The sequence below is a fragment of the Xenopus tropicalis genome, chromosome 6, assembly GCF_000004195.4.
Source record: "Xenopus tropicalis strain Nigerian chromosome 6, UCB_Xtro_10.0, whole genome shotgun sequence".
In the NCBI taxonomy this organism is placed as follows: domain Eukaryota; kingdom Metazoa; phylum Chordata; class Amphibia; order Anura; family Pipidae; genus Xenopus; species Xenopus tropicalis.
Genome location: NC_030682.2, coordinates 131,825,677 through 131,838,854, shown reverse-complemented (window position 1 = coordinate 131,838,854; position 13,178 = coordinate 131,825,677). Strand labels below are relative to the sequence as shown.

The 13,178-nt window shown below is 44.6% G+C and overlaps 1 protein-coding gene across 32 annotated transcripts in view; it reads right to left on the bottom strand.

Annotated features, from left to right (window-relative positions):
* rims2 (regulating synaptic membrane exocytosis 2) overlaps window positions 1–13,178 on the bottom strand; it is a 336,201-nt gene that overhangs the window by 263,443 nt on the left and 59,580 nt on the right. For all 32 annotated transcript variants that reach the window (XM_031903571.1, XM_031903547.1, XM_031903548.1 and 29 more), the window contains one exon: window positions 601–911. In XM_031903571.1, coding sequence (XP_031759431.1) covers window positions 601–911 — 311 coding nt within the window. The remainder of the gene's footprint in view (window positions 1–600; window positions 912–13,178) is intronic.

Here is a 13,178-nt window from a genome sequence, read left to right as displayed (position 1 = left end):
CGAAAAAGTCACGACAATTTACGATAAAGTCGTAACAGCGACGAAAAAATTGCAAAAAATACGAAAAAGTCGCAAAATGTTCGTTTCCAATCCGAATTTTTCCCATTCGGATTCGAATTCGTGGATTAGTAAATCAGCCCCTAAGAGAATAAAGAGGTTGGGTGAGGAAATGAGAATAAATAGCCTAGAAAGTGGGCCTAGGGTCCAAGGTTTTCTGGTGGGCCCCTGGGTTCCCAGTCCGACACTGAATGCAATCAGTGTGTTATGGTGTCAAAACAATGTTTGCGCCATTTGTGTATCTCATTTGGACCACAGAGTTGGGTCTCTAGATGACACTGTATGACCAGACCCACCCAATACCAGCAATTACACATGGGGGAAGCTTTCCCATGAGTCAGAACAACAGTTTTTTGTCAGACACCTACATGCATAGCAATCAGACTGATGCCAAAAGCACTGGCATGTAGAAATAGCTAAATAACTGATACTGCTACAGCAAACTGGTGGCCCTCCAGCCTTTGGCGAGCTACAGCTTCCTTTGCCCATCAAGGCTAGAGGGCCACTAGTCGGACATCACGCTGACTCTAAACCCATCGTTACCTGTCAGATGCGAGGTCGCCAGGAATCGGGTGCTTCAGTTCGGAACCATTTTTGATGGAATCTTGCCGGACGATCCCTTGCGGTCGGTTTTTGTCCGAGGCTGGTGTTAATAAGTCCCCTGAGGGTCCCTGGTATTGGGACTGCTCTTGTAGCTTAGCTTTTTTCTCCTGAGGTGCTTCTTCCGTTTGGTACCCTGCCTGGCTCTCTTCGCCGGGCTTTAGGGGTGTGCTTGACCCACTGCTGTAAAACCAGGCCCCTGATTTGGTGAGGATTTCTTGTTGTTTTCGGCACAAATTACATACCCACATTACCTGGAAGAACAAAAGAACAGAATCGAATGAATGGTGGGATAGTCAAGGGGTTACCAACAGTTAGCTGTACATTTACATGAATGAGCCCAAATCTAAACTACTGTACAAGAGGATCCAATATGAATTCCTTCCTTACATTTCTGCCCCCTAGTGGAGAGTATATAGGGTAGCTATTGTCCATTCCTTCATATCCTAGCTTGAAGCTGCAGCCTGTAGCCAATGGATGTGAGCTGTCTCCTGATAGGGTAATGGCACAGGTCATTTAAAGCAATTGGGTATTGTGGCCCTTTAAATAAAAGCATTAGGCACATTAAAAAATCATATTTTGGGGAAATGGGTGCACAGAGGACCTTTAATTGCCTTTAGTGCCCCTTTAAGAGAAATAAATACTTTCTATTGCTGTAAGTAGTTGGGAGACTTTTAAAAGCTTCTAATAAAATACTCTCATTATTATACCAGTAAAATAACCAGTTTAATTATTTATCATAGTAATTCCAGGGAAAAATATTATCTACTTCATAGTCATATTATCTACTGTTCAAGCCGCTGTTTAGAATTCTTTATAATTACAGCCATTTTTTGAAAAAACAGTTGCATTATGATCCTACAGAGGGATTTTGCAGCAGTAGCAATAGGCAGGGTGATTAAACCAGCCCAGAGGCGCCCATTCATATATCTTAGATATATCAAATACAAATATGCTATTACTATAAAGTGCATCTCGTATCCCTACGTGCCCCCAGAATGGACACATGACCGTGCATGTATAGTGGGCAAAAACTGGGCAGCTAAGCCCTGCCCGACACCAGTTGTGGTCACCTTGGTTTTGCAGCGTGGTGGGTGGGCAGAAAAACAGTGCAAATTGCCTTTCTGTTGACTTGTAGGGTAATAACGTGGTTACCATACAATTCAATGGACCTGTAAGTATATAAGTACAGTCCACGTGGTTACCATATAAGTCAATGGACCTGTAAGTATATAAGTACAGTCCACGTGGTTACCATACAAGTCAATGGACCTGTAAGTATATAAGAACAGTCCACGTGGTTACCATACAAGTCAATGGACCAGTAAGAGCATTTACTGATTTGCTATGGGTTGCTAGACCCAGTGCAAATGCTGCAAGCCTTATTATACTACCTCATACTGATCACTCTAAGCAGGCTGCTCCAAGTTTAGTAACCTGTGGTAATAACTTTGTAAGCAGTCCAAGTAATGTTCTGCTTTGTTTCACACTAGCCCTACAATAGGAGTCCAGGAGCTGTTACTGAGCTGCATTAGCAACAGGATACCGGGCAAGTCTAACTGGGGCCAGAGCAATGATAGCACCAAGGCTTGCTTGGAGTCTTAGCTGGAGTAAAGCTAGATTATTGCTATGGTGCAGGTAGTCAGAACCAACAGTGCAGGGAACAGCAAAGGCAAGACAGACACTGCTTTCAATAGCAACCATATTTACAACTAAACTCACTTTTATATATTTATGAATGGACATGAAACCGCTGAGTTTGCTCTCAGAATGCAAGAGGTTGCACATTTAGGTTGATTTCCCATTGAAGCAGTGCAACGTTCTATCTATTCCCATGGCTACTATTCACTCCCTGTCAGCTTGTGACGTCACTTTCCCAGGGAAGGCCAGAGAGACAAAGTTATACAAACTCCATATGACAGGGGAGGGCTAAAAATACCCTCTAATTGCACCCAGTAACAAACCAGACTTGTTATTATGCTATTAATAGATCCCCCTCTCCTCTGTTTTACTGGGAGGAACTGGGGGGCTTGAACTCTCACTCATCTTAAAGGAACAGCGCTGTTTCCTAGATATTAGCCACTATTAGTCAGGCCGTGCATCAGCCACCAACAATGCCCTACTATTTCCAATGAGCCCTGGGGAACTTATGGCTGCAAATTCCATTTTACAGAGGGACTGGGCTAGAGAGGAGCTGCAGATCCTACCAATGACAATCTGGTAACCCAGTGATTTCTGATTGGAGCAGAGATTGCGATCAGTTTACGGCGCCACGGCCTTAGGCAGCTCAGTAGGAAATAGCACCCAGATATGCACTAATATTTCATACAGTGATCTTACGGACTCAATTCTGAATGTCTACTGGGCTGATCCATAACCGCTACCTTCCTGGCTCATTGTATTAGTGCAAGTCTGTGTAGGAATAAATTGGAGCTGACATACAGCTTGGCTCATTATCCCTATCAGCACCCCTATAATAAGCAGTGTGCTTTTGTAATTGATGCCTATAGGCAGTGCCCAGCTGAGCAGAGCCATATGGCAGCTCCCACTCATATGCAGAGAAGCAATACTGCACAGATCTGAGATTCCCACGGTGGGAATACACATTTGTCTCTATTATTAACTTGAGTGGCCTGCCCTACATGGTGCGGTGCTATACATGTTAAATAAATACACATAAATTCCTACATGCAGTTAAGCAGTAGTTAACAATTTTAGGAGAAGATTATATATATATTACACTGATTTGGTTTTGTACTTTTGTCTTTCTTACACTGTACTTTATATGATGAAAATAATAATGATAATCATTACTCTGTGCAACCCCCATCCCTATGAACTGCCCTCTAATTAGAATTTGTCCAGCAATGAAATATGAATGAGTTTCTTTCTTGGAGCTGCTCTGCCCTCTAGTGGTGGCTGGAAACAATTTATTATTTATGATTATTTCTTTCCACATCAGCAAAGCTGCTCAAGAGTTAAATGACAAGGCTCATTTAGTAACAACTATATATTTATTGAATTAAGGAACATGGTTTATACCCTCCAACATAAGCATAACCCATATTTCTCCTGACTCATGGTGTCAAGTGCTCTAACCATGCTATACAGTACTGTAAATAAGTAGAATATAAAAGCATTATAAAGAAGTGACATTACTGTAATACAAGTGAGTAGCAAGCAGCACTATGTAATAAAAGAATAAAAAATAATCCCAGGATATGGGTGACTATAAATTGCGGGCGCGTATTTTATCAGAAGTTGCTTCTCAGTAATATTTAATACATGAGCTCCCTCTGGTGGGAAAATAAACAACAGCAGGAACACCTTTCGCTCATAAAGAATATCTTGTAATTCAATGGCCCCGGTATTTACCAATGGCCCAGAGAGCCCCACACATGTCCCATATAAAGCACCAGTCTATGGCAGCGATCAGCAGCCCCCCTGGCATTTGCCCGTCTAGGCCTGACATGGGCCCCAATTTAGCAACACTTTATTCATACTCTCCACTGTTTTCTCCATTGGTTCCTCCTATCTGGAGGTTCATCGACTTCATTCATTTTGGCTGGACCGGAGTGTCAGTTTATCTGCCCCTCATGTCAGCAGTTTATGATTCTGGAAGCTCAGACAGACCCAGGGTTCTAATTACTATGGAGGAAAGAAAAGCCGGTGCCAAAGTGAAATCTTAATACTGACCTCCTGCTTTACCTTCTTAACTGGCGTGAACCTATTTACTATTATAGAAATGTAATGATGATTTAATGATGTATTACTTGTTATAGAATAAAATGGGCACAATTATTCCAGAGGGACTTTATAAAAAATACAGTATATAATCTATAAGGGACCACAATGTGTAAAGGAGTCACTACACCCTGCAGCACAATAACTCCCCTGGATAGAGCTAAGGCACCTCAGATACCCAAGAATAGTTATTCCATCCAACTCAAGCAACTATTTCAGGCTCTTTAATCACTGGGGTCCTTTGCCAGGATTTAGCTTTCACTAGAGCCTTGCGACTAGCCTCTGGGAAGGGACTGTGGCTGTGGGATAGCAGGTATAGTAGGGAGAGATGGTGCCTATAGTAGCAGTGGGGGGATAATAGCCTCTGGGAAGGGACTGGGGCTGTGGGATAGCAGGTATAGTAGGGAGAGATGGTGCCTATAGTAGCAGTGGGGGGATAATAGCCTCTGGGAAGGGACTGGGGCTGTGGGATAGCAGGTATAGTAGGGAGAGATGGTGCCTATAGTAGCAGTGGGGGGATAATAGCCTCTGGGAAGGGACTGGGGCTGTGGGATAGCAGGTATAGTAGGGAGAGATGGTGCCTATAGTAGCAGTGGGGGGATAATAGCCTCTGGGAAGGGACTGGGGCTGTGGGATAGCAGGTATAGTAGGGAGAGATGGTGCCTATAGTAGCAGTGGGGGGGATAATAGCCTCTGGGAAGGGACTGGGGCTGTGGGATAGCAGGTATAGTAGGGAGAGATGGTACCTATAGTAGCAGTGGGGGGATAATAGCCTCTGGGAAGGGACTGTGGCTGTGAGATAGCAGGTATAGTAGGGAGAGATGGTGCCTATAGTAGCAGTGGGGGGATAATAGCCTCTGGGAAGGGACTGTGGCTGTGGGATAGCAGGTATAGTAGGGAGAGATGGTGCCTATAGTAGCAGTGGGGGGATAATAGCCTCTGGGAAGGGACTGTGGCTGTGAGATAGCAGGTATAGTAGGGAGAGATGGTGCCTATAGTAGCAATGGAGGGATAATAGCCTCTGGGAAGGGACTGTGGCTGTGGGATAGCAGGTATAGTAGGGAGAGATGGTGCCTATAGTAGCAGTGGGGGGATAATAGCCTCTGGGAAGGGACTGTGGCTGTGAGATAGCAGGTATAGTAGGGAGAGATGGTGCCTATAGTAGCAGTGGGGGGGATAATAGCCTCTGGGAAGGGACTGTGGCTGTGAGATAGCAGGTATAGTAGGGAGAGATGGTGCCTATAGTAGCAATGGAGGGATAATAGCCTCTGGGAAGGGACTGTGGCTGTGAGATAGCAGGTATAGTAGGGAGAGATGGTGCCTATAGTAGCAATGGAGGGATAATAGCCTCTGGGAAGGGACTGGGGCTGTGGGATAGCAGGTATAGTAGGGAGAGATGGTGCCTATAGTAGCAGTGGGGGGGATAATAGCCTCTGGGAAGGGACTGGGGCTGTGGGATAGCAGGTATAGTAGGGAGAGATGGTGCCTATAGTAGCAGTGGGGGGGATAATAGCCTCTGGGAAGGGACTGTGGCTGTGGGATAGCAGGTATAGTAGGGAGAGATGGTGCCTATAGTAGCAATGGAGGGATAATAGCCTCTGGGAAGGGACTGGGGCTGTGGAATAGCAGGTATAGTAGGGAGAGATGGTGCCTATAGTAGCAGTGGGGGGATAATAGCCTCTGGGAAGGGACTGTGGCTGTGGGATAGCAGGTATAGTAGGGAGAGATGGTGCCTATAGTAGCAGTGGGGGGATAATAGCCTCTGGGAAGGGACTGTGGCTGTGGGATAGCAGGTATAGTAGGGAGAGATGGTGCCTATAGTAGCAGTGGGATAGTAGCAGTGGGATAATAGCCTCTGGGAAGGGAATGGGGCTGTGGGATAGCAGGTATAGTAGGGAGAGATGGTGCCTATAGTAGCAGTGGGGGGATAATAGCCTCTGGGAAGGGACTGGGGCTGTGGGATAGCAGGTATAGTAGGGAGAGATGGTGCCTATAGTAGCAGTGGGGGGATAATAGCCTCTGGGAAGGGACTGGGGCTGTGGGATAGCAGGTATAGTAAGGAGAGATGGTGCCTATAGTAGCAGTGGGATAATAGCCTCTGGGAAGGGACTGGGGCTGTGGGATAGCAGGTATAGTAGGGAGAGATGGTGCCTATAGTAGCAATGGAGGGATAATAGCCTCTGGGAAGGGACTGGGGCTGTGGAATAGCAGGTATAGTAGGGAGAGATGGTGCCTATAGTAGCAGTGGGATAATAGCCTCTGGGAAGGGACTGGGGCTGTGGGATAGCAGGTATAGTAGGGAGAGATGGTGCCTATAGTAGCAGTGGGGGGATAATAGCCTCTGGGAAGGGACTGGGGCTGTGGGATGGCAGGTATAGTAGGGAGAGATGGTGCCTATAGTAGCAGTGGGGGGATAATAGCCTCTGGGAAGGGACTGGGGCTGTGGGATAGCAGGTATAGTAGGGAGAGATGGTGCCTATAGTAGCAGTGGGATAATAGCCTCTGGGAAGGGACTGGGGCTGTGGGATAGCAGGTATAGTAGGGAGAGATGGTGCCTATAGTAGCAGTGGGGGGGATAATAGCCTCTGGGAAGGGACTGGGGCTGTGGGATAGCAGGTATAGTAGGGAGAGATGGTGCCTATAGTAGCAGGAAGGCTGCTGCAAGCCCCTCCTTGAAATAAACAGTGGGGTAGCGGGAGTGCTGGGAATTGTAGTAGTGCAGTAGCAGGAATGGTAACGCAGGTTGCCACAAGTGAATTTCACTCTCTGTACCAGGACGCTGTGTAGGATAATTGAGAAGAAGCTTTCACCCCAATCAACTTAAAAACAAAGTTTAAAATGAATGAATCAAATACAATTACAAACATTTGCATCTCTCTCTGCCCTTGCGAGTACAGCCAGTCTATAAGCAATATAAAGCAAACCAATTCCTATAGAAATACATAAAGAGGGAATCATTTCTAACCTGCAGAGAAGCTAAAAGTAAAGACAAAAGATGCATAGAAATCCGCTACCTGAAATCCCGTCAAGATCTTCCATGGCGTCCCCCGCAGGATAACGAGTGGCTTCCAAGGGACCCATTCTCTTTAGCTCCGGGTCATAAAATAACTGCTCAAAACAATGCTTGCATCCAAAAAAATGGAGTATTTTTTTTTTTTTACATTTTTTGTTTTGCTATAAATTTTTAATTGCTATTTATATTCCCATTAAGGCAGCCAGATGGGCAGAAACTCCCATTTGTGCACTAAAAATGACCCAAGTGAGAGCAGTGGCTCCGGGACCCAAGTGCACTATTCTGGGAGCACAAAAGGCAGATGTCCTGGAGAAAGACGAGCCATTAATGTTTTCTACTTGCCTCGCAATGTCTTCATTATTTATATATGCCGCACTGGTTTCCAGCAACTGAAGTTGAATCTGGCTCATTAAATATTCATATTGTCCCCCCCCCCCCCCGTGCCATAATGTCCAAGTGTGAAGGAGGCTAAACTGCGTGCCGACACACCGCCAACTAGCAGCCAGCGCTAATGTCACACCCGCACAGGGACAGCAACAAGCACTAAGTGGCACAGTTACCAAATTACTTTCTATAGAAATATAAGGCTTCAGATTCCAATTCATGCCAATGTCATTCCAAGCCGCTTTGTTTATATAGCACCTACACATTCCACTGATATTATACATCGGCCCCTGCCCCAGTGGGGCTTACAATCTAAGGTCCCTATCACATTCCCATCAGTTCCTGCCCCAGTGGAGCTTACAATCTAAGGTCCCTATCACATTCCCATCAGTCCCTGCCCCAGTGAGCTTACAATCTAAGGTCCCTATCACATTCCCATCAGTCCCTGCCCCAGTGGAGCTTACAATCTAAGGTCCCTATCACATTCCCATCAGTCCCTGCCCCAGTGAGCTTACAATCTAAGGTCCCTATCACATTCCCATCAGTCCCTGCCCCAGTGGAGCTTACAATCTAAGGTCCCTATGGGCAGTTTAATTAGGGGCCAATGAACCTGTCTCTATGTTGATGGAAGAAACCCACACAAACACACGGAGAACATACAAAAGCCTGGCAGAGCCCTGGCTGGAATCAAACCTCCGACCCCAGAGTTACAAATAAGCAAAGTTAACCCCTGCACCACCTATATAGCCTACACACAGCAGAAGTGATAGAGCAACATGCCCCCTGGAGTGGCCATTAGCCAAGCACAATATGTGCCTCCAGATGGAGACATTAGGGGTAATTTACGACTGCAAGTGCAGTGAGCAAAGTGCAATTTTGAGTGCATTTGTCATGTTTTTCCCATAATGCAGTGTTGCGTTCCAAGAATGGAATGTTTCCTGTGCTCCCCTGTGTTGGAACGCAAGAGAATGCCGCGGCAGGAAAGCACAAGAAGAAACACTCGTGAGTACAAGCTCTTAATTGCACTGAGGACCGTTTTCCGTCATTTATGGTGTTCAGCATTTGAGTGCCGTTTGCGCCTACTGACGCCCGGTGCTGAGGGGATGGGGGCTACCACCTAATTCAGAGGTGATGGTAGCTCAGTAGGCATATATCCTATATCCCAGGGTTCAATAGGCACAAATAAAGAAGACAGGATAGACTGATCGCCACCAAGTGCAAAAAGCGCATTTTGATGCAAGTACCTTTAATGAATGGGGCTTTACGTGCAACTAACTGCAGGGACATCTGTGTTAGTGCAACTGCACTTGCAGTCGTAACTGACCTCTATTATCAATAGATATGAGTAGAGAAGTTCCACTTCTGACCACTGGGGGTGATGTTGCTTTAGCTTTCATGTTAGATGCTAGGGTCACAAGGGTATTCGTTTAACCTATGAACTGCTGAAACCCTTTAATGTAACGTTTGTAGATAAAATCTATATAAACCATTAATAATGTTACAAGGGGTTGCAATACCCCAGCAATGCAGATATTCCCTTTACAAATCATTTGCATTAGTTTTTTCTTGCAGTTGGGGCTTGGGTATATCACAAAGGGCAGGACGGCGGCAGATTGAAGCCGCTTGGCAGAAGGTGTACGTGGTGCTTAAGCCAAGCAATCAATTGTCTCTATTAATTAAAGTAAGAGATTGGCTCCAGGCAGCGGCAGCCGGATGCACCTTTCCCCACACTCAGGGGCAAATGAGAATATGAGGGCAGGGAGGGCGATACAGATACTAATGAGAAGTTGGGGCGCATGTGGCCAATGGGGTGCCCATATACAGAGGGAAGGATTTGGGTAAAAATATATCAAACGACCTTAAGTGTGTATTTTGCACAAATGTTATATTATGTTGGGTATATTTGATATAAAATGAAGACAGCACAAGCCATGTCATCTCAGATTTCTCGGAAAGACAGCTGGCCATACATGGTTAGACTCGCTTGTTTGGTGAGGAGGCCAGATTTAGGCCAGACTTGGCCATATGGAGGCAGAGATCAGACAATCTGTAGGCCACTGGCTCAACAATCAGATAACATGGAAGGTCCATGCAGACCAGTCCAAGGCACAAGGAATTCCTTACCCAGAGGGATTTGCACTTAATATGATATAAACTATCAGTTGGTATTCATTCTGGGGGTATAGTTTTCCTTTAAAAGTCTCAAAACATTTTGCCTGGTTCTGGGACACAGCAGAGACCCACTGGACCAACAGAGGTGCTAAGAAGAGTACCCAGCCAACAAATTCTGGGATGGCGATTCTCTGCCTCCTTACATAACAGAATGGCAGGGATAACTTTTGCCAGGAACATTAGGAACAGAAGGTACCTAATGGGAAGTATGGGACCTGTCATCCAGAATGCCCGAGACCTGGAATTTTCCAGATAAGGGGTCTTTCTGTAATTTGGAACCCAATAGGATTGTTTTGCTTCCAACACAGATCAATTATATCTTAGTTGGGATCAAGAACAAGCTACTGTTTTATTATTACAGAGAAAAGGGAATCATTTAACCATTAAATAAACCCAATAGGGCTGTTCTGCCCCCAATAAGGGGTAATTATATCTTAGTTGGGATCAAGAACAAGCTACTGTTTTATTATTGCAGAGAAAAAGGAAATTTTTTATAAAATTTTAATTATTTGATTATAATGGAGCCTATGGGAGAAGGCCTTCCCGTAATTTGGAACTTTCTGGATAACAGGTTTCCGGATAACGGGTGCCATACCTGTATTTGCCCTGAGTTCCCAAGGCAGAAACACATCTACAAAGCATTTCCCCCACCCACAGCCAAGGGCCAGAGCATATCCCCGATCTACATAATTTCCCTCACTCCCATGGGGGCCCCACTCATTGCCCCCCTTTACTAACTCCCCACTGCTTCTAACCCGGCATAGCCGTCCCGTTACTATGAGCCCCCTGCGGGCAGTGAAACTTTGTTGCTCCCAGTTTCCCCCATGATTTATGAGGATCCAGCGCCTGGGATTTCAGCACGCAGCATCTTCTGCAGGAAGAAACCAAATAACGTGGCAATCAATAGCGGCTTTTCCCTAACGAGCTTATTGATTTCTAATTAAATCCATACAACTTTAAGCAGATAAATGATTAAACCTGAAAAACCATTTCACTTTTTGCCTTTTTCAATAAGGGATGCTCATTTACATTAATTATGCTTCCCGGCCAAGCAGCGTGTGAATATTGAGCGGCCACGAGACGCTGATGAGGGATTTCTCGTGGCGTCTGGGCACTTTGGCTCTCACCTGAGAATGCGCCCAGCAAAAAAAAATACATCACAACAGATGTTCAACTCTTTTCATTGGAAATGCATTTATCTTAAATGCTCTATTAATTAGCCCTGTCATAGCTTTCAGCGCTACCTTACACTCGGCACCACTGCCCAAAATCAATACCTCTGTATATACACAGTTTTCTAATGTATATTTTATATATATATATTTATAATGCCATTAGTATTTAAAGGGACAGATCACTACTGCAAAAGTTATAGAAAAAAATAAGGGGGGGGGGAACTGCCCCTGTAAGTAAAGACAAGTAGCAACCTGCCTGTTTTTGGAAGTTCAATGGGGTTATGTAATAAAGGGCACGATGTTTGCCCAGTAGCAGTAACCCATGGTAACCAATAAGATGTTTGCATTTTAACAGGCAACCAGGGAATGCTACCTGCTGATTGGTTGCTATGGGTTACTGCTCCTGGGCAAACTTATTACCTCTTATTACATAACCCCACACAAGAGATAACTTATCATATAAGGGTTGCAAAATCATACCCCTTGGTGCTCATATACAGAAGAAGGGGGGTGGGGGGGTAATTACAAGGATCTGTATCATCTTGTGCCGCTGGCATTGCCTAACTTGTATGCATCCTAATAATGGACAAGCAGATGCCCAGCCCATCTCCAGCCCACCCCTGTCGAACAAAAGCAGCACTGAATGGGTCCAGTTGGGCAGACCCATGCTTAACCTGGACTCGCTGTCCCGCAACCCGACCTGCAACTGCCACCCTTCTATGGCCCCTACCCTGGCCTGCTATCCCAAACCACCTGCAATGAGTTTATTTGCAATCTAATAAGAACCGGAAGTGATGTCACCAAGGACCAAAAATGACATCACTCCAGAGGCAGAGAAATACTTTTCTAAAACAAACCCTATTTAATTGGTTTGTGTTTACTGCAACATTCATTTATAAAGCTCCAACACTGTACAGAAGGGTCTTTAGAAACAAGTAGTGAGTTTGGGACAGCAGGTCTGGGATTCAAAATATGTTATCCAGAATGCTCAAGACCTGGGGGTTTCCAGATAAGGGATCTTTCTGTAATTTGGATCTCCATACCTCAAAGACATTAAATAAACCCAATTGGATTGTTTTGCCCCCAATAAGGGGTAATTATATCTTAGTTGGGATCAAGTACAGGTACTGTTTTATTATTACAGAGAAAAGGGAATCATTTAACCATTAAATAAACCCAATAGGGCTGTTCTGCCCCAATAAGGGGTAATTATATCTTAGTTGGGATCAAGTACAGGTACTGTTTTATTATTACAGAGAAAAGGGAATCATTTAACCATGAAATAAACCCAATAGGGCTGTTCTGCCCCAATAAGGGGTAATTATATCTTAGTTGGGATCAAGTACAGGTACTGTTTTATTATTACAGAGAAAAGGGAATCATTTAACCATTAAATAAACCCAATAGGGCTGTTCTGCCCCCAATAAGGGGTAATTATATCTTAGTTGGGATCAAGTACATGTACTGTTTTATTATTACAGAGAAAAGGGAATCATTTAACCATGAAATAAACCCAATAGGGCTGTTCTGCCCCCAATAAGGGGTAATTATATCTTAGTTGGGATCAAGTACAGGTACTGTTTTATTATTACAGAGAAAAGGGAATCATTTAACCATTAAATAAACCCAATAGGGCTGTTCTGCCCCCAATAAGGGGTAATTATATCTTAGTTGGGATCAAGTACAGGTACTGTTTTATTATTACAGAGAAAAGGGAATCATTTAACCATGAAATAAACCCAATAGGGCTGTTCTGCCCCCAATAAGGGGTAATTATATCTTAGCTGGCATCAAGTACAAGGTACTGTTTTACTTTTACAGAGAAAATAGAATTCATTTTTAAAAATTTGAATTATTTGATTAAATTGGAGTCTATGGGAGATGGCTGCCTATAATTCTGAGCTTTCTGGATAATAGATTCCATACCTGTACACAAAGCCCAAACAGCTCCCACCAGCCCAATAAATAGTGACTGTCTATGGCAACTTACAGCAGCCCCTCTGGCATTTGCTGGAATCCATACATTGCCAGTC